Genomic DNA, 27,863 nt, shown 5'->3' on the forward strand with positions numbered 1-27,863 from the left:
AATCAAACAAATCAGTTATTTGGCACATTCTCTGTGTGTGAATAAAAGGACAGAAACAGAATCTACCAGACAAAATATATTATTCTTTTTTTTACCATTGACCTTCTTCAAAGGATGAATTTCTTATTTCTTTTTTTCTTTGTCATAAAGTGCAAACCTTTTTATTCATTACCTGAGATGCATCTATTGTACAATCAGTGAACTAATTATTTCCCATTTCCCTTTTTCCAATCAACAAGTTCTCGGTTTCTTTACTGAACTTGTACATTGTTTTCCAATCAGTATGCTTTTTGGGGGGGGGGGGGTAATTATTTTGTTTATGCAAAATCTAGCCTTAAAATCTCAGACTTTTTTCCTGATGTTTGATATGGTGGAGATAATGTGGGAAGATTTAGGTCTGCATTCTTAGTTGTGTATTTGAGTTGAATGTTTCTTTTTATTTTATCGTTTTTAAAAAAGTCATTGGCCTTTTCTTTAGATTTCCTCAAACTTTTTACCATGAAAGTATGTTCGTGTGTTACTGGGAAAACTGGTGGTCTTGAAACACTAACAAAAAAAGGTGAGCCAATGGGTTCCTGTTGTGATGATCCCACCCAGGAGATCTTTTTTATAATATGATCCTTTGTAGCACCTGGTTTCAATCTTGGTAAAGGTGAGAGTTGAGGTGTTTCCATAACCAGAAAAGCAGAACTCTTTCTTTCTTGATGTTGCCACTTTGGAACTAGAAGGTTCTCATTCATTGCTTTCAAGAGATCTTTGACTTTTGTGTTAGGAAAAACCATAGGATCTTGATCTACAATTCTGTTTTCATTTGTTGATCTTGGTGTTAGTCTACATATATATGACATGGAAGACTTTTCAGTCTCGTGATTCATAGCATATCTTGGGTTATTTTTTAGAGGAGAAGGTGGCTTTTCTAATAAATACAATTTTCTTACTTCTGGCCAATCTTTAACATCTTCTCCATTTTCCTGTGGTTCACGTTGTGTCTCATTGAATGGCCCACATGAAGATTCTCTGCCTGCGAACTTGGAAGCTAAAAAAAACACAGAATACATGAAATCAGGTAATGAAAATTTAAAGTCTATAAACATCAAAATAAGAATATCTGCTTTGCCTCTGGATCATAGCCATGGTGGTGGAGTGGTTAGAATGCAGTGTTGCAGACTAACTCTGCTCACAGCCAGGAGTTCGATCCTGACAGGCTCAAGTTTGACTCAGACTTCCATCCTTCCGAGGTCAGTAAAATGAGGAGCCAAATTGTTGGGGGTAATATGCTGACTCTGTAAACTGCTCAGAGAGTGCTATAAAGTACTATGGGGTGTTATATAAATCTAAGCTTTACTACAACATTTTGAAAGGTTTTTTAAAATTTTAACAAGCAAGAATTTGCTTTGTTTAACAAAGCATTGAGGATGATTATTTAGCCTCATGTCAGGATTTTTTTTTTTTCATTATCTATTCCAGGGGTCAGCAACGTTAAACACTCAAAGAGTTACAAAGGTCCTAAACAAAAGCCCCCCATTCAATTCTGGAGCCAACTGGAAGTCCAGTTCCCGCACAATAGAGTCTCCTCCTAGCACAGCATCCTTTTTCCTCTGACAACAGGAAATCCGGTTCCCCCACCATAGTCTCCTCCTAGCACGGCATCCCTTTTTCTCAACCTGTCCTAACCAAAAGCCCTAACTCTAACTCTATCAATTGTGGAGCTGACTGGCGATAGGGAGAGCCACAGCAGAGGGATGAAGGAGCCACATGCAGCTCCAGAGCCGCGGGTTGCTGACCCCTGCTCTATTCTATTAAACAATGCATCATATTTCAGGAGCTGCTACTTCAAGGAATAGGATTAGAGTGATTACAAATAAATTCTGAAGAAATCTGTTGATTAATCAGTTGTGTGTAAACATACCTTGTCATCTCCTCAGAACTAGCATGGCTGTGGCGTTAAGGAAAGGGTGTTTAATTCTATTTCCCTTTCCCACTAAAGGAATGTTGTAAGAGCATGAGAGAAACTAATTTGCTGCATTGTGCTGAGTAACTAATTTTTTTGCAATTGTCACATCAGGCAGACATTTAACCTTCGAAGAAGTTCTATAAGTTGTTTGTCCTTTTAAGTTAATTTGTCGTTTTGTCTATTATCTTCTGGCTCTTTTAATCCCAGGCAAGAAAAACACTAATTAATTCCCTCTAATCAATGATGGAATCTGTGTGTAGAATCAGTTTTGGACAGAACAGCACTTCCTCAAAGAAGAACAAGTTCATAGAATTGAAGTATTTCTGAACCTACAACTCGCCTGTGACCGGTACGCCCCGGTACAGGCGTACTGGTGCCTGCTGGGAGCATCAGGTACTGTTCCAGTATGGTGCTCCGGAGGGCCCACCCGGTATTTGAGCTTTTGGGGGATTCCGCGCATGCACACGGAGCATATGGTGCCTGTGCGGTGCTCCGCCGAGCAGCTGGAGCATGACAGAGGCATCGCAGAGGTCACGGGCGGTAAGTACACATGTGTGCACTTCGCACATTCATGTGGACGCCCGGCTCTGTTGCACCATATGGGTTGCACTGGGATCCGGAACCCACCACTGCTACAGCTGCAATTCTGACCAAAAATGTTTGCCTTGTTCTCAGTATAATCGACTGTGACAATTGCACCTTTACGGGCTTTCGTCTATCTTAAAGGGTATTTTTTTTCTTTATTCCATACTGCCTTTGAACATTATTCAGAAATGTCAACTGAAAGAATATGTGACATTGAGGGTTTTAACAAGACTATAAAATTCTGGATTGATTGGTAGATATGCCAGGTGCAGCTTTTTTTTTATTGCTATACTCAACATGTTGCTATGAATCCACAATGAGTTTAATATTGCTGCAGTTTTGTTGTCCTGTCTTAGGAAATTTTGAAGGTTTTGGTTAAAACAAACCAATAACTGAACTGTGTGGTGTTTTTTTTCTCTTTACATTGTTCATAAAACCTTCTAGGCAGGGGTGAAATCAGTGGCGGGTTCCTACTGGTTTAGACCGATTTAGTAGCTTGGCGGCCTGGGTTGCTGGAACCGGCAGTGATCGAGGCCTACCACGTCCCCAAACCAGTTCTCCTGGTGGCACCTACAGCGGTGCCATCTTGTTTTTTGCTTCTTCACATGCGCAAAGCAATTGTAGTTGTACTGTGCATGCGCACACATCGTGCATCAAGCACGTGGCACGCCCCTCAGTGAACCAGCAGTAGTCTCTGCCAGAACCCACCCCTCGGTGATATGCTACTGATTTGGACCGGTTTGCCTGAACCTGTGGTAAAAAAATGCTACTGGTCAGTGGTGGGTTTCAAAAAATTTTCGAACCTACTCTGTGGGTGTGGCCTCCTTTGTGGGAGTGGCTTGCAGGCTATGTGTTTTCTCTCTCTCTCTCTCTCTCTCTTCTAACCGGTTCAGTAGATTTGACAAACCGGGTCTACCGAATAGGTGCGAACTGGTAGGAACCCACCTCTGCTACTGGCCATCTGAACCAGTAGTAAAAAAATGCTTAACAAAGTAAAAAAAAAAGTGATGACAATCAGCTGTGCTGCGCGATGGTAGGAACTTTTTTAAAACTTTTTTTTAGCATTTGGGGTCTGTTTTTGCGCCCAGGAGGGTTTTCTGAGGCCTGCTAGGCCAAAAACAGGGGGTGGGGAGAAAGAAAGAAAGAAAGAAAGAAAGAAAGAAAGAAAGAAAGAAAGAAAGAAAGAAAGAAAGAAAGAAAGAAAGAAAGGGGGGAAAGGGAATGAAGGGAGAAAGAAAGAGAGAGAGAGAGAGAGGGAGGGAGGGAGGGAAGGAAAAGGGAGAAGGAGGAAAGACCTGGCACTAGATGCAACTTCAGAGGATACTTTGAAAGAGCACAGCAATCCGGGCTAGAAGGGACCTGGAGGTCATCTAGTCCAACCCCCTGCTCCATCAAGACATTGTTAAAGTGAGTTTCTGTTTTTTGACACTCCCCCCAGTCACTTGACTACATAGCCATGCCCACCCAGTCACTTGACCACCACCAAGCCACCCCCGGAAGGAAAAGTTTTTCTAGGTTCTTTGGAGTGAAAAGTGAAGAAATATTTTGTTGTTGTTTCTAATTCTGAATGGAGGATTATAAATCTAAAGACTCTGTCTATTCTCAGAGTACACTGTGTTTCCCATAAATCATAGATTGGATCCAGCGAAGTATTCCCAGGTATAAAAATCCTCCCTCCCGTAGTTGAAAGCATTTGATCCACTGAAAAATGTTTTTCACTAAGTAGAGAATAATGTAATCCATTGCTGAAATTGCATAAGTCACTTCAAACCCTGAAGTGATTTCATAAATGAAAAGAAAACAATGTAGATTGCTGAAGAAATTTAACTATTCCAGAAGTTCCCATCAGTGGAATAAACATTTGGATCCAACCCAATGTTTCTAATGTCCTTTTCATATTACAAAGCTGGCAAGTTTCGGAGAATCATGGAGATTTATCAAGCAATTCAAGACTGCAAAAACAATAGCAACAACAACAAATTTCAAAATAATGCTACTGTACTCCGATAACATTGTTTACATTATTTTTCTGTGTTTTTGTCTCTTATGAAAGTCTGTAGCTTAACCTTTAGACAAACAAACAACTGACCTTTATTGCTATCAGTACAAAGCAACTATGAATGAAATAATGGGCTCCATTTCAGGGAATGGCTTATTTTAGCGCATGCGCTCAAAAGTCCGATTGGGCTTATTATCTGAGGAGATCTTATTTTCAGGGAAACAGGGTAATTAATTTGACCTGACAGCTGGCTTTTGTAGTACTAAACTTCAATGCCCATTGCACTTCAACAACCTAACTAAAACTAATTAAATATACGGTATACACACTTGTATGCACTTGCATATATAATATATATGCATTCTATACAATATGTATAGCATATACATTTTTGAGTGCATTTTGTGACTTCAGGAAAGAAGAGAGCTACCTAGAATTAGAAACTTTTCTGATGAGCCCATCTGTATCAAAACTGGGGTTTTTTCCCCCCCAACAATTGCTTCAACAATTTTTGTAACATTTGGAAAAAAAAATGCACTGCTCCATCTCTACTACATCAGGGCTGGAGGTGAATATGAGATAACATAAGCATTAAACAGCACATTCAACTGAGGTTAGGATCCTTGCCATTAACTTCTACATGCAAGTCCCTTTCACATTTTATCAGGGTCTCATACATTACAAAACCTAGTTAGACATACTCAAAATATTAATTTCAAGCATTAAAACATTTACCGTTTTTTAAATTTTTCCTCACCCTTAATCAGAAAATATTTTGACAAGTGTAAAATGTTAATTTTCTGTCTTTTGTTAGAAGTCTTGTTCCATGCCACTGTTATACATTTATAATATCCCCAGGCTATCAAAAAGAGCAGTACACATTACCTTGTGGTAAGATTTCTTGATTTTCAAGAATAACTGCAATGTCATCCTCCTTGGTAACATATGGCATTTTTGAGCTGAGAGTGGAATGAAATGCTTTATTGTTGCCACTTTTCCATTTTTCTGTTGCAACCATTTTTGTTTTCTGTAAAACTGGAACATCTGCATCTTGACTTAGGCTTCCCGGATGCTCAACGTGAAGCTTTTCTGGTTCAGGTTCTTTCTGTAGACACATCAGACACAGTAATATTATTTTTGTTTTCTTTCATTCAATCAGGTTTTTCAAGACTTCCTGGACAGGTTCTTGCAGCTTTTTTTAGCAAGACTTTTTCAGAAGTGATTTGCCATTGCCTCTTTCCTAGAACTGAGAGAAAGGGATTAGTCAAAGGTCACCCAACTTGGGTGGCTTTGGCCTAAAGCAGGTCTAGAACTCACAGTCTCCTAGTTTCTAAATCTGATGATTTAACCATTACCCCAAATTGCTTCTCAGTGTAAAGGGAAGTAAAAAAAGAAGAAGATGAAAAGTGATAAGTTAATTCAGGCATCTTTTTTTTTAATTCTATGAAAACTAGTATTGGAAGTAATAGATTATTGTTATTTCTATCTAACTGAATAGGCTAACTTTCTGTTTCCTCACAAGACAGATTATAGCTTACATTGATACACAAAAAATTACAAAATTAAATAGATCAAGGTGGATAAAATAATCTCAATACCATTTCTCAGATAACCCTCCCTACCTAATGGATTTAGATTATATTCCCCAGGCACTTCTCAATCTCTTTTCCCAGAATTGGAAAACTGGTGACTTGCTTCTACTATAGACCAGTGTTTCTCAACTTAGCAACTGTAAGATATATGGACCAACTCCCAGCATGCTGGGGAATTCTGGAAGTTGATGTCCATATATCTTAAACCTCAAAGGTGCTTTTTCAAGAAGCAACTGAACATTCATTGTTTTTGTTGAAGGCATTTCGTTTCTCACTCAAGAAGCTTCTTCTGTTCTGACTGAATGGTGGAGGATAGAAGGATTTAAGTGAAGAAGCTTCTTGGATGAGAAACAAAACATCTTCAAGGAAAAACAAAGGAAATCCAGTTGCCTCTTGAAAAAACACCTTTGCAATAACCATGACCTGGATGATTGAGAATCTCCACAGACATAAATCTTAAGTTTCTAAGATTGAGAATAAACTGTCTATCCTTTTCAGGCATACTTGATATTTCTACATTCAGAGGCTGAGGCAGATTTATAATTTAGGCATATTTACATAGCACGTTTCCCCAAAAATAAGACAGCGTCTTATTTTTGTTTGACCCCCAAAATAAGTGCTTGGCCTTATTTTCGGGGAGGTCTTATTATTTTTGATGTGCAGGAGGCATCAAGCATGGTCACCTCATGGCTGCTGCAATATTTTTGGGGAGAGCTTATTTTCAGGGAATGGCTTATTTTAGCACATGCGCTCAAAAGTCCGATTTGGGCTTATTATCTGAGGAGATCTTATTTTCGGGGAAACAGGGTAATTAATTTGACCTGACAGCTGGCTTTTGTAGTACTAAACTTCAATGCCCATTGCACTTCAACAACCTAACTAAAACTAATTAAATATACAGTAATACACACTTGTATGCACTTGCATATATAATATACATGCATTATATACAATATGTATAGCATATGCACTTTTGAGTGCATTTTGTGACTTCAGGAAAGAAGAGAGCTACCTAGAATTAGAAACTTTTCTGTATCAAAACTGAGGTTTTTTTCCCCCAACAATTGCTTCAACAATTTTTGTAACATTTGAAAAAAAAATGCACTGCTCCCTCTCTACTACATCAGGGCTGGAGGTGAATATGAGATAACGTAAGCGTTCTAGCCAACTTAGTCAAAGACTATCTCAGAATTTTATACACTCCTACCTAAGAAATCCAAGGTTCATCTTAAGATTTTTACAGTCACTTTATTTACTGTCCATCTGAACTGGATTCAAAAGAACTAATTGGTTAAGCATCTGGATAGGAAGTTCTTTGGCAATAACTTTTCTGTAAAACTGATCTAGATGGTTTTGGATGGCATTAGACTGTTCTTTCTAAAACAAATGTCATAAAATGCAAGTTGCTTGGAGAAATCACAGTGTGTAACAGAACAGGCCCTTCTTTTATATGTATAATTAATGGTTCAAACATGGTCATGGGAAAAAAAAACCTCTGTGTTGTTCATAGTCTTTTCAGAGCCAAATTTACAGTAGGGTTTTCTCATCAAAAGTCATGCCTAAAACAAAATCTTTTGTGATGAGACCCAAATGTGCTTTTTCAACAGGCAACTGGACTAGACTTTCTTTCAATGCAAGAAAGTTCAGTTGCCTCTTGAAAAAGCACTTTGGGGACAAACATGACCTGGATGACTAAGAATCTCCATGGTCACTTTTGTGACCAGCTGTTTGCAGTCAAGATTATAAAGAGTGAGATATAACTTTAGTATATTAAACCTTCAGGGTTTTTCCAGAGGAGAGTTTTATTGGACAAGCAGAACATAGCACAACACTTAGATGATGAAGGAGAATCAGATATCCTTTTCCAGATCTAGTGTGAGAAATCACATTTTCTCAACACTCATACTACAGTTCTTTGGAACTAAGCAAAAAAAAAGTGATATGGACAATTCATATGCACAGATGACACTCTTGTGTAAACAGCTGGCTTTACAGAGGCAGAGTTCTGATTAAATTGTTCTTCCTCCTGAACCCACCTTTATGATAAAAGGTGTCATCACATTCTGGAGTGGATTTGACAGCCAGATGGAGTGACAAAACAAGTCTGTTCCACTGATGGATGTTATATTCCAATAGACTGAAGTCATTGCTCTGCAGTGATTGGTCAGAACCAATCTCAAGTACCGTATTTTCACCCATATAACCCGCCCACGCAAATAACCCGCACACGCATATAACCCGCGGGTTTTCCGGATCGTGTAAAATATTTCCCGTATACCCCGCCAACGCATATAACCCGCCCACGCATATAACCCGCGACGAGTAAAAGAGAAGGGAAACAGCTGAGATGGGGGGGGAAGAAACGGAGAAAGAAGCCTGCGCAAGCTGGGGAAGAGGAAAGGAATGAAGGAGAAGGAAACAGCTGAGATCGGGGTGGGGGAAGAAACGGAGAAAGAAGCCTGCGCACGCTGGGGAAGAGGAAAGGAACGGAGGAGAAGGAAACAGCTGAGATCGGGGTGGGGGAAGAAACGGAGAAAGAAGCAAGCCTCCGATCGTGTAAGCCTCCGATCGTGTAAAATATTTTCCGTATACCCCGCCCACGCATATAACCCGCAGGGGGCGCTGTGCATGTAAAAACCGCATATAACCCGCGGGTTATATGGGTGAAAATACGGTACTACAACCAGATTTGAATAACATGTTTTTAAAAGATTCAGAGAACCTAGAGCAAATTCAAGAAAATGAGATTGATGGGGAGTAAGTTGGGGCTGTAGACTAACACCTAAGAGCAGTTTGGTGCTACTATCCTAAAAGTACTTTATCCTTTGAGAAGGGAAGAATAATGGGAGGAGGGATATGATAGCATTCTTCAAGTACATGAAAAAGAAGAGGAAAGCCAGGTCAGCAGGAAGATAGATTCTACTCAAAGAGTAAGTGGAATAAGTAAGTTAATTGTCCATAGTGATGGTGAAGATGGTGTTTACATTTATTTTGTACTGAGCAGAAAGTTGAATTTGATAGCCATTATGACTTACAGTTCTATGCTTCAATTAAAAGTATGTTTGAACATTTGAAACCAAGAGATTATGGTTACATCCAGCATTAGTGTATTGAAATATGTTAATGGGCTATAGAACTTAAATATTTTTAACTGTCTGAATGAGTGGTTGAATATGATTCTATCTGCATTGATTCAAAGGGCTAAGAAAAATCAGCCTCATTCTAGGGAATTATTTTTCAGTGATAACCATTTCATTAATGCAGCTCCTTGAACAATCAAGATGAATGTATAAGGTTATTTCTCTTCTGACAACTTGATAATATGAATTAACTGCTAACAGTAATAACATAAACAAATGTCAGGGAGAAAATAAATTCAGTTACCCAGCTTTCACAAAGGGCGTAAAATTTAAGTAACAAAATATTTATGACAATGTTAAAAAAAAGTGCAAGTTGCAATAGATTCACAAGGGAAATGTCTACAATTAATATTGAGAGGAGTTACAAATGGAGGAGAAATCATTCCTGAATTTTTATTATGTTGGTTCTTGCCGACATAATATGGACTATGGGAAATAGATCAGTAATGGTAATCTGTTCTGTCCCCCCTCCTTCGCTCGTTAACAGACGACAGGCAGACAAACTTAAAAGGAAAGAACTTTATCAGTCCTTGGCTCAAACAGGCTGCGAGCCCAAAAATAAACATAAATAAAGTCTCTGGCAAGATAACAGAATGCAAAACAAAACTCTTACAAAACAAATCACTTCTCCAAGTGTCTCTCACAAACAAACCACGACCAATGATCAATGAACGTTGAACGTTGACTCCTGCAATCAGGGCGTGGCACCATCCGTTCTTTTATCACCAGAAGACACCACTAATGAGCCCCAGCTGCATTGTTAATCTTGCATCCCGACTCAACTCACAGCAAACTTCTGCTGAGTCACAACAGTAATCATATGAATAATGGAAAGATATAGACAATTTCAGTTCTGAACATCTAAGTTTCCACTTTCATTTCTACCTCTAAGACAGTCAGGGATTCTATACTTGAATATTAAATGTGCTTCATATCATATTTTATTTTACAATCCATACAGGAGTTTGCAGATCTCCTATCTATGCCAGAAAATAAATGCTATGAATATGTTCAGTATGTGTGAGAAAGGATAAAAGGGATGAGAAAGTACTTTACAAGTTATTTCTATTTCTATTCATGTGATTTTCTTTATAAGATTCAGGAGTAGTTTATCATAGCCTGCTGCCACACACTATGAAAAAGTTGTTGAGACTTTGGAAAAAGTACAAAGAAGAGCAACTAAGGCAATTAATGGCCTGGAGGCTGAAACATATGAAGATCGGTTAGAGAAATTGTGTCTGGCTAGTGTAGAGAAAAGAAAGACTAGGGGGAACATGATAGCAGCATTCTAATATCTGACAGAATTGACTTGGTGGTGACAAGCTGGCAGCCAATGAGCTAGTGTCAGTTACAGCTATCTTACAATAGTTTCTCAGTTGCGTAGTGGTTATAAAATTTTCCTGAAGTTGCTGGGGACTTAAGTTATATGTTAGATTAGAAATTTGAAAAACATCATAGACAAAAGCAGTAGCAACGATATCCATAATGCTACCAAGTAAATTATGTAAACACATCCGTAAAACCTCTAAGTATTAAGCATGATTTGAAGGATGCTTTGGCTTTTTTTTATTACCTTAAGTAACAAGAACTTAATCTTCATATGTGTAAATAAGGTAGCTATTTTCCTTATCATAAGGCAGTATTTTTGGATATTTTTTTTAAAAAATAGAAATTAAAAAAATGATTTTCTATAAATACTGCCACAGAAAACCCATTTTAAATTCACATTTGTACAAATAGGCCTGCTTTGCTCTTGTTTATCAACAGCTTGTCTTTTTGAAGATGGGTGAGAGCAGAATAATTATTTTAAAGAAAAGATCCAAGAATAATCTATTAGAACCTTCTTCAAACCTCGTGTTTTTAGAGGTATTAGGGCCATATTTCCCATAATCTAGACATAGCAATAGCAATTAGACTTATATATTGCTTCATAGGGCTTTCAGCCCTCTCTAAGCGGTTTACAGAGTTAGCATATTGCCCCCACAGTCTGGGTCCTCATTTCACCCACCTCGGAAGGATGGAAGGCTGAGTCAACCTTGAGCCGGGGAGATTAGAACCGCTGAACTGCAGATAACAGTCAGCTGAAGTGGCCTGCAGTACTGCACCTTAACCACTGCGCCACCTCGGCTCCGGCCAAACACACTCCACGTACTAGGGGCATTATAACTGGCAAGCTTGTATGGAAGTCCAATCATGGTATATTGAAATATATTGTGGGAAGCTACACCCCACCTAGAAGAATGAAATATTTTAAGAAATATTTAAAAAGCCAGACTGTTATATGTCCCTAAAGAAGAAACACGTTTTAAAGACAGAAAGCAGATATTTGGTGCCCATTAAGAAAGACTGGGCCAGCCTATCTACAAGACCTCCAGCTCTGTGGTGATGGGATAATACATGACTCTCCAGGACATAATAGGATTAACACATTTAGCAGCAGAGCTCACCACATGGCACAATCTCCTAAGGACATTGCATCAACCAGCAAACTTCATCCAAGCCTGGGAGCTCAGACAAACATGACCCCATAGGAATTTGACAACAGCCGATAGAATACTTGTTCTTGCACAGGAACAGAAAGTTCAAGTTCAAAGCCCAAGAGAATGTATAAAAAAAACCCACTCTCAACTCTGTGTGGTCAGCTGCTGAAGACCATCCATGTAGTTCTGTTTCACCATTAAACCATCTTTCTAATCAGCCTCCAGCTGCCATTTTATTTCTAGTGCCTTTTTCCCAGCTTGGAATGAACCAGATGGATATTTCTTCCAACAATAGCAAGGCTGTAGATTAAATCATTCTGGAAGAAGCCATTGATGACCCATCTTTGTTGCTAAAAAAAAACCCCTACATGTCTGTAATTATGGTTTTAATGATCAGGATTGAATTCAGGTATATCTTCATTGGTAATCCAACAGAAGGATGCTAATATAGACAAATCAGAACCAGATTGTCAACTTGTATCCATTCTTGGCCAACTAGAATATCTTAAAGGTTTGCTTCCTGGAAATTCTATCAGCTTTCTCTAAAATAATCTCAAATGCAACTGAAGCAGACTGCACCACTCTATTTTTTTTAGGGAAAAGATCCTCTGAGCCATGTCCACCCCATGGATAATCTGGACAGGATTGTACATTAACCACATGGCTTGACCTCATGCATGGCAATATGAAAAGAAGCAAATCCCTTTTCAGATATCACCTTAACAACAGATTGAGTTGCTAGGCTCACCCAGTTTGTTTAATCCACTTCTAGTCAGGTTACTTATTTCTTTTTACAATTTCAGGTTCTCCAGATGATCAGCCCTGCTAGCCCTACATTTCATAATAGTAGAATTATTTATATAATTAATTAATTAATTAGATATGATATAAATATAACCTATTTATATTATATGTAAATATAATATATTTAAATAATGTGACTTAACACAATAAATATACAATATAAATAATATATTATATAATATAAATTATATTGTATAAATAATGAAACAGACTATCGACAAGATATAAGCAAACTGTGTTCCTTAATTAATTTAAAGATGCCATGAAGTCATATCTTACCTTTTCAGTCCTGGGTTCTCTCTGATACCTAATTAATTTCTTCAGCAATAAGTAATATGTAGCCATGATGGAAGATGGCTTGTTTTTAATCAAGACAGTCACAACATCTGAAAGGTTGGACTCCATTATTTCTGTCATGTAACTCAAGACCACAGGATTCAATTCATTTGGGCGAAGCCTGAAAAGAAGAGGTTATGGGATAGGCAAATCTCTTTGACTCAAGTTGCCGCAATAAACTGAGCTATATTCTTCTACAGCAGAAAAAATTGTGCTATAATTCTGGTCAAAATTTAGTCTGAAAAATCCTCCCTGAGTTCACCAGGTTTTCCAATCAGTTCCCCCCACCCCACATAACACAATTTGTTCTAAATTTATCTGGGGCAAACCCTCACAGCAGCAACACAAGCAGAGGTAGGTTGCTCCCGGTTCAGCCTGGTTCAGCCGAACTGGTAGCAACAGTGGTGGGATGCTCCGCCCACCCGTCTGGACGCTTTTGCACATGAACAGAAGTGTTGTGTGCGAGTACGCGCAGGAGTGCGCCCGAACCAGTAGTAAGAATATTTGCAGCCGACCACTGAACACAAGGATTCACCAAGGACTTCAGGGTGAAATCTCTCAGTTTCTAGAAGTTACAACATTTCGACGTGAGTTTTTGAATGCTTAAAGTGGATTTTTAGCACTGTGGAAATACATTTCATGACTCATTGTCATAATAGAAACTGCTAAATGAGCTGTTAATGTCTGTCCCGCTAGATAGGCCAGGCCAGGAAATTAATTCCACATGAAGACTAAAATTACTTTTATTGGGATTAGTTAGAATAACAGAACTTGCAAGTTTGATTGTGCTATCCCTTCCCTTCTTTTTATACTTCAGGGAGGCTTTCTCATTATTCTGGAGTTTAAAAATATTTCATCCCGGTTCACCTAGGAAACAGTTCTCACATATTTTTATCAAGGTCATCTTAACCTTACTCACAAGGTTCATCCCAAATAGTTTCTATTTTTCTTTCTAAGAACGTTTTTTTATCATCGAACTTAGACTATATTTTGTGTCACTGTTATTAAAGCAGAGCGCTCCTGCCTTCATACACATCCTTCAAGCCAGGGGTGGGTTTCAACCGGTTCGTGGCGGTCCCTGCGAACTGGTTGGTCGGCGAACCCGGAAGTAAGTAACTTCCGGGAACGGCGAAGGACCCATCCGCCCGCGCTCCTTACCCGGTTTTGATGAGTTCTGCGCTTCCACGCATGCGCAGGACGCATACAGCGCCTGCGCGATCCTCCAGGAACAGCTGGAGCATCGCACAGACGCTATTACGCATGCGTGCACCGCACGCTTGCACGAGGACGCCGCTGGCCCCGTTCCAACCGAACCGGTTGGAACGGGGCGAGAAACCCACCCCTGCTTCAAGCCCTCAGGTATCTCCAATACATGAGAGATGTCACACAACAGGCAGGCAGGAAAATTCATATTGACTTCAAATGCAAGCACATCTATGGGAGATGGGCCATAGGCTCTTCCTTTGCGCTAAAGAGAACAAAAACATTGCCTTTTTAGAATCCTAGCATCCAAATAGGAGGGAATAAGAATAGCCATATGATTTGAGCAAAAACAGGAAGAAAGTTTCCAGCCCCATCTTGTCTTTTTTGGAGAGAGAGAGAGAATGAGGCACATGTGAGGGGAAGAATTAAGTGGAGCAGCAGTAGCAATAGCATTCAGGCTTATGTTGTTGTTATTAGTTGCAAAGTCGTTTCCGACCCATTGTGACCCCATGGACAATGTTCCTCCAGGCCTTCCTGCCCTCTACCACCATCACCACCAAGGAGTCCATTTAAGCTCACGCCGACTGCTTCAGTGACTCCATCCAGCCACCTCATTCTCTGTCGTCCCCTTCTTCTTTTGCCCTCAGTCTTTCCCAGCATTAGGCTCTTCTCCAGTGAGTCCTTCCTTCTCATTAGGTGGCCAAAGTATTTGAGTCTTCATCTTATATATTTAGGCTTATATATTGCCCTATAGCACTTTACATCACTCTATGGACGATTTGCAATGCAGAAGCATTATTTGCATATTGCTGCCATCAATCTGGATCCTCATTTTCCTGACCTTGGATGAAAAGCTGAGTCAACCTTCAGCCCTATCAGGATTGAACTCCTGGCTGTGAGTTTGCCTGCAATACTGCACTTTAACCACTGCACCACCAGGGCTCTGAGATGTGAGAAAGGGGGACCAATCTTTTTATTGTTTCTCAGAGGAAGAGATGGCAGTGCCAGAAGATGATGGCTAAAACAGCACCCAGAAGACCATATTGGTCTTCTCAGATAAAAGAAAGTAGAATACCGGATAGTAGGTCAATGTTCTATTAATTCAGGAATGGGGAACCAAAGGTTTCTCATTTGGTTTGTCTGGACAATAGAGATGAGAACAGAGATGGGATTCTACCGGTTTGGACCAGTTCGGGCGAACGGGTATCTCCGACTATCAGCTGGGAGTGAACTGGTTTGCTCCAACTTTGAAGTGGGCCTGTCTGTCCGCCCCTGTGCTTTACTCACCTATATTTCCTTTTCCAAAGCCCAGCTGATCTGCGTGGCAGTGTACATTGCCACGCCTCAGCTGTTTTCCTCACCAACAGTAATGTGGAAGGTGAGTTTTCTGTAAACTGTGCATTCAGCAAACTGGTTGTTAAACCAGTAGGATCCCACCTCATCCCAACTCAAATGGGTCATGTCAGCCCAAGGATGATCCAAGTACATGATGAAATGTTCCTAAGTCTCTAATAAATAACTGGGAATCTGAAAGAAACAGAGTTGAACACTTAACAGAGTTTAGAGTAAGTGTTAAATCACTGATCAGTAAACTAGATCTCTTAATCCAGATGTTCTGCTTTATTTTCTGGGTGCTGAACTTGCTTGATTCTGGCAATTGTTCCTAGTAATGTTTGCATCTTTGTGCAGAATTTAAAGTTTTGCATCATCCCAAATTTTTTGAGCCTCAGACCTCATCTGTATATAACTGTGCCTGAATCTCCACGTAGTGTTATAGGTTAGAATGGTGTTTGAAGAACTATTTATGATTTTTTGAGAGCCAAATGTCTTATTCCAGCTAGTTATCATTATTCTGGAGAAGTTTTATTCTCTCTTAAATTGTTTTTTTTTAAATCATTAATTGTATTTCTGTTTTATCTCCTCAGAAGGAGATATAATTGCTGTTCTTTGGCTGTAACACCCCCACCCCCTCTCCCAAAGAAAGTAGAACTGGAGTAATGGGTTTTTTGGATGCTTATGACCTGCTTCTCTTATTGTTCTGATTTTTATTAGGTGCAGAGCTTGGAGTTATTTGAAATTAGATATGCTTTTCAATCTAAATAAATGAATAAATAAAATTATGCCCAGATTGTAAAAGGCTCATCTCTTTCACAAGTTGTTCTTAAAAGAAATCAGGACAAGACATCGCCTTTCTTCAGGAAAGTGGATGACGCAACAGGAAATACTACACAGCCCATCAGTGGTGGGTTTCAAAAATTGTTCAAACCTACTCTGTGGGTGTGGCCTCCTTTGTGGGAGTGGCTTGCCACCCATGTGACCAGATGGGAGTGGCTTGCAGCCCATGTAACCGGATATGAAATTATGAATTAGTATTCAGGTCGGTCCAAGTAGCTATTCAGAAACTCTGGCATTGAAGCATGCAAGTCTTAAAGCTCTCAAGTTACAAGATCTTTGCACCCCTAACCCTTTAGAAAAAAAACTAGGGGTCTTCAAACCTGACAGCTTTAAGACTTGTGGACTTCAACTCCCAGAATTCCTCCTCCAGTCACATTGGCTCAGGAACTCTGGCATTGAAGCATGCAAGTCTTAAAGCTGTCAAATTACAAGATCCTTGCACCCCTAACCCTTTAGCAGTGGTGGGTTTCAAAAAATTTTGGAACCTCTTCTGTAGGTGTGGCCTGCTTTCCGGGTGAAAAGAGGTTCCACTGGTGGAACCTCTTCTAACCGGTCCAGTAGATTTGACAAACCGGTTCTACCAAATAGGTGCGAACCGGTAGGAACCCACCTCTGCAGCCCATAAACAGAATACTTCAAGTGTGGCAGGATGATGGGACCTGAAAGGTATGGTCAGAAGCCACTTTCACCACATGACCAAAGAGCCTTTTCAAGCAAATTCATTACTGTTGAAAATGAAGAAATCAAGTATGACAAACTTGCAATAATTACCTATTTCTATATATGAATGCATTTGGTGGTTTGCTGATATTACTATCATTTAACCATTTGTCTTGCATTGCCTCTTTAACAGTAGGCCGCCTTGTGGGATCAGGTTGAAGCAAAGAGTGCATAAAATGAACAGCTCCTGTGAACAAATTTTAAAAACCCAGAGTTGTTGTTATAGCAAATTCATTAGGTGGCATTGCTTTTTTGAAACAGCCTACAGAGTCCTCAAACAACAAATAGGGAGAATTAATGAAGCACTTTTCCTGACAACAACATCATGGAAGAAAAATAACCAAAGTCAACATTTCTGACATCAGAGAAATCACTGCTGAATTTAAATTTCTGAGGGGCAAGCTATTCACTTCCAATGATATTCTTTTAATAGACCTATTCTTGTCATTGGCTTTCATACAGAGGCAAAACATACCTTCTCACTAATGCACTTTTGTCTACTCATCTTTCCAGAAATCCCACAGCCATTCTTCAATATTATCATGGACAAATGATCCAGTTCAAATACTGAAGAATCACAGCATTTTATTCTTTGCTTAAACTTAGGCAAAAGGCCAACACTACTTGAAAAAAGTTAACGTTTTGGAAAAGAAAAGGGGAAAAAATGGACTACATTCAAATCTATTCTATTTTCCCAGGCCTTGGGCCACTTCCATTTAAACCATTTGATTATTTTGTCATTTATTGATTTGTTATTTATAGGATGAATGTAATGCTCATTATTGTGAATAATAAGCCAATCCAGAAGAGATTCATCAGCTATTTCAGCTGGTGACAGCAGCTGGACTATCAGGATTATCCAGTGCTTCCTATACTGTCCCTGCACTGCAATGACCATGTTCAAATCACAGAATTCACTGGTGACTTGGAGTTCCTCACTCTTTGTCAGCCAGGTTTGACTGTCATTATGTGGATAAAAAGTCTTCTGTGCAGGTTATTTAGAACTCTCAGAGAAAGGACAGGGTAGAAATTCAATCAGTCAGTCATCGTCCTGAGGAAGAGCTGTGCCAAATGGATGTTCTTGATATGTTACACAGAAATTGCTGCAATATACTGCAAGCCTGTCTTAACTTGGTCTCTTCCAGATGTGTCTAGATTACAACTTCCAGAATTCGAACCAGCCTGGCCAATGGCCACGCTGGCTATAATCTAAAACAGCAGGTTTTATATTTGCCATATTTTATATTAAAATATAAAATAAACCATCCCTTACCAGAGGAAATGTTGGGAGAGATGGGATTCATTTCTCCATTAACCATCTTGAGATGAAGTTGCTTGATATTAAATGGCTCCACGGTGAAAGGCAGAGTGCCAGTCAGCATGGCAAATGTGCTGATTCCTCTGTCCAAGGAGAAGACAAAACAGAATGGCTATGGAGATGACTCTATTCATTCGCCCCTCCCTTTGTGCATCAAACCTGTTCATCACTGGGACTTGCTATACCAAGCAAAAATGGATGAGTTATTTCCTACAAAAAGCAACAATTTATATTTCTGCTTTTATATACTGTAGCCCAGTGGCCCCCAATATTTTGGGCACCAGGGACCAGTTCCATGGAGAAAGGTTTTTCCATGGACTGGAGGGGATGTGGTTTTGCATGCTGCCTGCACCCACAGATAGGACTTTGTTTGTTTACATGGTTCGATTGCTGGCATGCCATGGACCAGTGCCAGTCCATGGGATCCTTGCTGTAGCCATTTATTACGGTTCACCGACAAATGCGCGCTGGACAAAAGCACGGCAACAAAACCGCGGGGAAAAAACCATGAGTTCAAAATCGCGCCGACGAATGAACGCAGAAGCATGCCAACAACAGCGCACCGACAGAAGCGCACTCTAAACCTAACCCTAAATCTAACCCTAAACCTAACCCTAACCCTAAGCCTAACCCTGAACCTAACCCTGAACCTAACCCTGAACCTAACCCTAACCCTAACCCTAACCCTAACCCTAAACCTAAACCTAACCCTGAACCTAACCCTAACTCTTACCCTTATCCTAAACCTTACCTTAACCGTAATCGCGCTTCTGTCACTGCTCTTTTGTCGGCGCGCCTTTGTGGGCGCGCTGTTGACATCGCGGTTTTATCGCCACGGTTTTGTCGGTGCGCTGTTGTCGGGCGCGCATTTGTCGGGTCATGATTTATTACACACATCAATAAAACAAGAAAAGCCAAAACCAAATCTAGAAAAGACAGTTTTCTCTCTTCTCCATTCCTTCATATAAAAATAAAACCTGGGCATGATCAGTGGTGAAATCTAATTTCTATTTGCCATCAGTTCTGTGGGCGTGGCTTGGTGGAAGGGTCATGTGACTGGGCAGCCAACATGGCCAACCTTTTTTACTTTTTAAGGCATTTTTTCCCTGCTGGTTCAATAGGCAGGAAAAAAATGCTTTAAATAGGGCAGCTCACAGCTGATCCGCACAATCATCAGAACCTTTTTCCTCACTTTTTAAAACATTTTTTCCCTGTCTATTCATCCGAACCGGCAGGAAAAAAATGCTTTAAAAAGTGGGTGAAAAAAAGATTCTGATGATCGTGCGGCTCACAGCTGATAGGCGCGACCGGAACCTGTAGTAAAAAAAATGCTTTAAAAAGTGAATAAAAAGTTCCGCGAAATCAGCTGTACTGCACAATCGTCAGAAGCTTTTTTTCAGTTTTTAAAGCATATTTTACTACCTATTTTCTGGAACCTGTAGTAAAAAAATGTTTTAAAAAGTGGGGGAAAAGTTGCCGACGATTGTGTGGCATAGCTGAGTGTCATGGAACCTTTTTTTTCCACTTTTTAAAGTATTTTTTTTTTTTTGCTACCGGTTGGGGCAAACCTTAGCATTTTTTGCTACCGGTTCCACCCAACCGGTCAGAACCAGTAGCATTTCACCTCTGGGTACGATGGCATTAACCCTTTCAGGGTATTCCTCTTTTTTGATTCAATGTCTATAGCAGTGTTTCTCAACCTTGGCAACTTGAAGATGTCTGGACTTCAACTCCCAGAATTCCCCAGCCAGCGAATGCTGGCTGGGGAATTCTGGGAGTTGAAGTCCGGACATCTTCAAGTTGCCAAGGTTGAGAAACACTGGTCTATAGCGTAGCCTTGTAGAAGTTCTGGATACGTTATACCTTTTATCGGCTTCAGTTTTCATAACATTATTTAATATTTCTTACAATATTATTTCTACAGTAGTATTTAAGGTCTCTGTACATTTTTAAATGACTTCATGATCTGTTGTGTTGGCAAGGATTATCAAGAGCTCTTTAGATCCCCAAAGTAAACATACTGACATATTACACTGATTTGCATTAAGCCCTCTCTTTAAATAAAAACAATTGGTCGGATAGGTGTTTATGTTGTCCAAGTTTGACTTTTTTTATAACAACATCTTGGAGTAGCATGCTTATTTTCCTTGTATTTTATTATTCTAGCTCATCTTCTCACTCCTGGTAAATTAGATTTTTAGGTGATGTAACAGAGAGAAAACAGTTCCCATTATGCATAGTTATAATGCTACTGACATTATACAGCACTTTGTCTCCCTAAAAGTGCTGAAGGAGAGATAGAAATATTCGTAATCTACTTACATGGACCAGACATCCACTTTTGGCCCATATTTCTTATGAGCTAAGAGTTCTGGGGCTGCATAAGCTGGACTCCCACACTGGGTGTTTAACAGTTCTTGGGAAAGGCCCTGAAACTTTATGATATTGCTCAGTCCAAAATCTGAAGAAACAAATAGGCCAAAACAAAAACAAAAACCAATTTAAAGATCTGCATGACAAACTCTAACAGCTTTAATCATACAGAAAATAGATTTCAAGAATGCTCTAAAACAAGGCTTCCCAAATTGTGAGCTTTGGGAAGATGTAAACAGAATCCAGAGGAAGTGTGAAGAACTTTTTAGTCACGTCATTATAATAAATCTCCTTCCCCAAAGTTTCAGTGTATTGTTCATTTGTATTCATTCCAGTTTTTCTTTGAAGCTGTTTCACTTCTCATCCAAGAAGTTTCTTCAGTTCTGAAGTTCACTGTTCCCTCTAAGGTGCGCGCGTGCGCAGCCGCGCACATGGCAAGAAACCCCCGCACAGAGGTTTCTAACTGCCGCGCAGAGGTTTCTTTCAAAGCAAACGTGGGGAAGTCCTTTGCGGGTGGCTAGAACTGGCCGCCCGCAAAAGACCTCCCCAAACTTGTTTCAGCGGCAGCTCTCAGCCTACGGCGGCAGCGTCACGCAGGCTGTGGAAGGAGCGGGAGGAGGAGGGAACCAAAGAGAGGCTTTTGCCGAGTCTGCGCCCCACAGCCAGGACCGTCCTTGCGCCTCAAGCTGCGTTTCTTCCTGCAAAGCCCTTCTGGTGTCAAGCGGAACTCTCGGGTTGCCCGAAGGGCTTTGCAGGAAGAAACGCGGCTTGAGGTGCAAGGACGGTCCTGGCTGTGGGGCGCAGACCCGGTAAAAGCCTCTCTTTGGTTCTCTCCTCCTCCTCCTCCTCCTCCTTCCACAGCCTGTGTGACGCTGCCGCCGTAGGCTGAGAGCTGCCGCTGCTGCACAACTGAGGGAGGGAGAGCGAAAGCAGAGGTAGCCTCAAATTTAATTTAAATTCTTTAAAAGAATTTTTGGATTTCTCCTCACCAAACCTTTAAGACTGAAAGTTTTTCCTAACATGAACTTGAGCTAATATACTTAATATGAGAAAGGTGCAGCAATTAACACTGCTTTTTAAAAAGAACAATATTTCTCAATTGTTTATCTGTATGAAGTCTGCCTATCTTAAGTTCCTACTATACAAAAGATATTACCTTCTAAGGCAACCTGCATACAATACATTAGTGGCCAATGTTACATTGCTCCTAATGACAAAATTAGAGCTGTGTTAAGCCTGTGAAAAAAATCCCAAATGAATAAAATCATTATTAAGACCCAATGAAAAAATTACAAAAATTATGCATAAACTTTCATGTTCCCCAAATTTCCAATCCAAAACTTAACCCAGATTCTTCAGACATAGATTTGTAATTCAGAGTCAGACTCGATTATTAGAATGAATGCATTAATCAGGGGTGAATAATGTTGGTGAAATCTCATCTAACCTTCCATAATAATAACATACATACACAAATAGCTGACAGCCACATCTCTGAAACACTATTAAATCTGAACTAAATGTTTATCTAGAACTCGAATAAATAGCTGCTTTTTGGTTTTATTTTTTTTAATATTTATCAGTCTCTCTTTTATTCCATACTTCTGGTTGAAAGACTATTCTATGTCATGCTAAACAAATGCATATTCTAGTGGCGGTGGGGGCTCGTTGGCATCTTCAGCAGCAGCCCTACCTCCTGTGAAAAAAAACGAAGATGGAGCAGATCCACGCAGATGACGTTGCTGCAACATGACTGGAGGAGGAATTCTGGGAGTTGAAGTCCACAAGGCTTAAAGCTGTCAGGTTTGAAGACCCCTGGGGTTTTTTTCCCTAAAGGGTTAGGGGTGCAAGGGTCTTGTAACTTGACAGCTTTAAGACTTGCGTGCTTCAATGCCAGAGTTTCTGAGCCAACATTTTGGTTGCTAAGCAGGACCGTTGTTAAGTGATACTGATATTATATAACACTTTTAATTAAGCGGGTACTTTGAATAAACATAACTTTGAGTTTCAAATAACACTGATTTTGTTGTTGTCTTAGGTGACATCTGTGAAAAAAATTCAGGTGCTCAGGCATGAAAATGTGCCGCTCAAACACTATACTTTTCCGCTCACACTGAAAAAAAATTAGAGGGAACATTGCTGAAGTTCCGAATGACTGAAAATTTCTGTAGACATGTTCATTCCAGTTTTTAGATTTTTAGGAGAGGTATGTACATTAAGATTACACTAAAGGAAGGCTTGATGGCCTTCCTTTAGTGGCAAAAAGGATGTGCTACATTAAAGTATAAGGATTTTTTTTAAATGTACAATTCTACTTTTTGTACAATGGGCGGCTATATAAATTTAATAAATAAAAAAATTAACATTAAAGTCAATCTATGCCTGTAGATTGCTTAAATTCTCATGTCAACAATCCTTACTTTAGTCCAGTTCACATACTTGTTTTATTTAATGTCTATTCCAGTGGTAGAAGAACAAGATAACATCCCTACAATATTCATAGTAAAGCATTTAAATAAAGATTTTAGACAGGTCTGGAATTCATTCAGATTAATACATTCCTTTAAAAAAGCAGGTAGAATTGAACAATTTAGAAGCAGCCATGACTCTTTCCCACAGCAAATTGTCCCATAGTGAATTGGACATTGCGCGTTGGCTGCAACAAGTTGGCTGTGATGAGTTGGCCACAGAGAGTTGGCCATGGCAAGTTGTCATAGACGCTTCTTAGATTGTGCAGGTGATGACATTTTAAAAGGAAACATATGTCTGCATTTCACCCATCCAAACTCATGCAAAAATGAGGAAAAGTACTGTAATGTATAAAGTAGTAAACATTTTTTTCTTCCTAACAAAAGGAAGAAGAGAAAAATGGAAAGACCAAGAATAAGCAGTATGGCCCTTATGTACTTTCCTCTTTCCAGCACATCCAACATTTTGAAAAAGAAGTTTTAGCACATCATCTAGAGCAGGGGTAGTCAACCTTTTTATACCTACCGCCCACTTTTGTCTCACTGTTAGTAGTAAAATTTTCTAACCGCCCACTGGTTCCACAGTAATGGTGATTTATAAAGTAGGGAAGTAACTTTACTTTATAAAATTTACAAAGCAGAGTTACAGCAAACCACCCACCACCCACCATGAAAGCTGGAACGCCCACTAGTGGGTGGTAGGGACCAGGTTGACTACCATTGATCTAGAGAGTTTCTGCAGATATTGTTCATCATATCTGAGGGAAAATGAACCTTGAATTTCAGCTCAATCTCCTCAGTTAATATGAAACAGCATCTGTGGCAGATATTCTCTGCCAGAAGTTGTGCGTATAATAATTAAGAGGTAGGAAGGACTCAGGGAATTGTGGAGAAGCCATGGAGTGATCTTTCACTTGCAACAACGGTGTGAGCAGGCGCATCAACTTGCACCAAGGGTTAGGGCTGATCAAAACCCACTCAGGAATCCACAAAACCATCCAAATTCCCCAATTAACTGAAGACATAAATCTACATGTTGCAAATACTTTACAGGACACATTGCTGCGAAACGATCAACAGGAGTTTCATATTTACAGTACCTACCAACAATTTTAATGCTGTTGTTTTCATCCAGAAGAAAATTTTCTATCTTCAGATCTCTAAAGAAGGAAGAACTGAAAGTAAATACGCAGTCTTGAAACATAAGATTTGCGCTGCAGATATCAATAACTGAGGTTTTTCACAATATGCCTGCTTAATGATATTAATAGGAATATAGTTGATAGGTCTCTAATTTATTGCATCTCACACATACATCACACACATGGCCTTTATATCTGCTTGAGTTCTGGAAGCAAATAGCTCTTCTCGGGGATCTCACAACAGTGACTAGGAGACACATTAGGCTAAAAAAATAACAATTGGTCCATAATGCCCTGCGGAACTCTTAAGAGCTTTAAGGCACAATCTACTTTACTTCTCTCTCCTTCTCTCTCTTAATCTTGAAAAATTATTTCAATTTCTGCCTCTGATTTATTTAATATTTTAGTATGAGTCAGAAATTCTGCTTCAAAATATGTATAGTATTCATTATTCTTTATAATATTTCAAATAGATTCAAATGTAATAGTACAAACATACTGTATATATTTTTCTTCCTGAAAATCTTACTGATTGCATGCAAGCTTTTCACAAGACAGTGTGGCAATGTTAATTTTTTCCAGCAATGTACAGGTAGTTATCAACTTACAACAGTTCATTTCTTCACCATTCAAAATTATATTGGCACTGAAAACAGTGACATTAGCATTTTTCACACTTGCAGCATCCCCATGGTCACGTGATCTCAATTCGGATGCTTGGCAACTGGTTCATATTTATGACGATTGCAACGTCCTACAGTCACGTGATCGCTTCATACGATCTTCACTTAACAATTGTGGAAAGAAAGATCATAAAATGGGGCAAAATTCACATAACAAAGAACAGGCGTTTTGGGCTCGATTGTGGTCGTAAGGTGAGGAGTACCTGTCAGGAAATTTCTCCTCCATTCTAAGTTGCTTCTCTCCTTGATTAGTTTCCACCCATTGCTTCTTGTTCTACCTTCAGGTGCTTTGGAGAAGCAGCCCCTGAGATAGTGGAACACTGCTATCCTGTCTCCCCTAGTCCTTCTTTTCATTCAACTAGACATACCCAGTTCCTGCAACCGTTCTTCATATGTTTTAGCCTCCAGTCCCCTAATCATCTTTGTTGCTCTTCTCTGCACTCTTTCCAGAGTCTCCACATCTTTTCTACATCGTGGTGACCAAAACTGAATGCAGTATTCCACGTGTAGCCTTACCAAGGCATTATAAAGTGGTATTTAACAAGTATAGTGATTCACGTAACAACTGTGGCAAGAAAAGTCATAAAATGGGGCAAAATTCACTTAACAAACATTTCGCTTAGCAACAGAAATGTTGGGTTCAATTGTGCCCATAAGTCAAGAACTCCCTGTAAAATATGTTATCCTCCAACCGGGACTTTAAAAAGAAACAGTAGCGTCATACCTGTGGACAATGCCATAGTGATGAAGATGGTCAACAGCAGCCATGATGTGCCTCGTATATTCCTTTACTTCTTCTTCATCTAGCCACTTTTTCTCACATATTCGGTCCATGAGGTCCCCCCCAAGGCACAGCTCCATCACCATGTAATACGAGTTCTCCGTCTCCAAAGTTTCATACAGCTGAACTATGTTAGGGTGCATAATCATCTGATGTATCCGAGACTCCCGCTTCATATTTTTTAAAACGTATGAGTCTTGCTTAGCCTTTTTCTTGTCAATAACTTTTATGGCTACCTAAACCACAGAAATGAATGAATCCTTCATGATACAGGTAATTCCCACCGTAATTTGGCAACATTTTGCAAATATAAATAAGCAAGCTCAGCAATGGCTGATTATCGCTACGGATGGCATTCAGATATTAGATCCGGACTACTGAAAGAAAAATGTATAATTCTTAAAACCAGCGATGAAATTAGGCCATTGTTTGAATTAATATGCAATTCTATGGTAATGTTTGAGCCGTAGGTAAGTGTTTTAGCAAACATCTTTGTAGGTACATGTTCAGATATCATTTTGTACATTTCTTATAGATAACTTGAGTGCAGACATTTCCACGGGGGACTGAACAAGTCTGCTATTACTGCACTCACAGATTATTTAATTTCCCTTGAAATGCTCTAGAGATACTCAAACATCAGCAGAATCACCCAGTTGGGGGAAACTCACAGTACAGTCAAACCTATAGAGCATATTTTGTATGAAATATGCCCTTATCTTCCAAAGCTATTTAGGAACTTGAGAAAAGTAAGTCAGTGAATTACTTTTATACTTGTCACTTGTGCATCACTACCATAGTTGAGCTATTATAAAGCTATGAGCAAACAAGAAAAGAGGGGAGAATTCATGAATTATCACATGCTAATGTGAGATGAATGCAGTTGCTAATCAGGTTCATCTAATCATGCTCAGATTACCTTCTCCCCAGTGAGAATGTGCAGTCCCTCCATCACTTTTGCAAAAGAGCCCTTGTTGATCACTTTGCCTACTAGGTAATTCCCAACTTGTTTCGTGTGTGGAAAAGTCTTCTTAGGCTCTTCTTGGGAGAGTTTCCTGAAACAAGCAGGTATGTGTAGATCTTTGTGGTTTTTCTCCGTGCCTGATAATACCTTTTTCTGATTTGTATGATTGATGAGGCTGACATCTGGGGTCTCTTTTATTGCTGCAGGCATCTTCAAGAGGTTGGGTTGGGTTTGCAGCCTTGCTTCCCAGGAACACAACTTGCCAAAGTTAGTTCAGTCAGAAGACACAAGAACTAGTTCTGCTTATGGTGAGACAGATAGCCCTACACATCTATTGGTCATGCAGAACTTAATTGTGCTCCCCTGGAGGCTATGTTTTCATTACTGATCTCTACTTGCAGGCATGGAGGTCCGCTCAAGCAGAACCAAGCTGGAGATTATTAACCTAACCTGATACAAGATGTCAATTAATGCCCCACAACTGACAGCTCCAATGTCACATAATAATTTCATGAAATAAACCACTCCCATTTACGGAGGCCAACATTACCTAAACACCAATCAACTAAATTAGACTACGGCTCTTTCCCCCTGTATTTTCAGGGACAACAGCCACAATGTTTACTATGTAATGGCATCAGCGTAGTTCAGGTTAATTTACACAGAAAGTGGTGGCAAGCATGTTCTAAATGACTTGTGTTCTCAGATCCCTTCCAAATTCTTTGGCTGGAGTTACAGTTTCATCTTGCACTAGATGAGAATTGTACATTGTCTTTAATCTTCCCTGGAATCAGGGAAAGGGGGTGGGATGTTAGTTCATTGAGTTGTGTTATGGTGAGCTCAAATGAGGAGACAAACAGCCTACTCTGGAGTTACCTGATGAACCACTGTTTGAAGACCTGAGGTCAGCCAAAGTTGGGGCTGTCCAGCAACCATCAGGAGCAGCTGCCATAGGTTTCCAAAGGTGAGCTGACACTTCTACCCAATTCAAGGGCTTGCCACATGGAGAGACAAAGATGATCACTCTGCAAGGCACCCCATAAAAAGGGAACTGTGGGCTCCTGTGATGAGCAATACTAGCTCTGGTCCAGAGGTGGGTTCCTACCAGTTCACACCTATTCAGTAGAACCAGTTTGTCAAATCTAC

At 39.8% G+C, this 27,863-nt stretch overlaps 1 protein-coding gene across 1 annotated transcript; it reads right to left on the minus strand.

Moving 5' to 3' along the window:
• Positions 1-303: 303 nt before the first annotated feature.
• Positions 304-26,927, minus strand: LOC106546277 (uncharacterized). The gene is made up of 9 exons (XM_087719156.1): positions 26,673-26,927; positions 25,697-25,989; positions 24,252-24,307; positions 20,629-20,767; positions 18,262-18,389; positions 17,040-17,175; positions 12,834-13,011; positions 5,424-5,643; positions 304-1,036 (listed from the first exon to the last, which is right to left on the minus strand). Exons 1-9 carry the CDS (start codon positions 26,925-26,927, stop codon positions 318-320), a joined length of 2,124 nt encoding a protein of 707 aa, XP_087575282.1. The 3' UTR covers positions 304-317.
• Between the last annotated feature and the right edge of the window lie 936 nt (positions 26,928-27,863).

This window comes from Thamnophis sirtalis, unplaced genomic scaffold (assembly GCF_051295495.1).
Source record: "Thamnophis sirtalis isolate CommonGarterSnake01/CBP01778 unplaced genomic scaffold, rThaSir2_p1.2 scaffold_6, whole genome shotgun sequence".
Classification (NCBI taxonomy): Eukaryota; Metazoa; Chordata; class Lepidosauria; order Squamata; family Natricidae; genus Thamnophis; species Thamnophis sirtalis.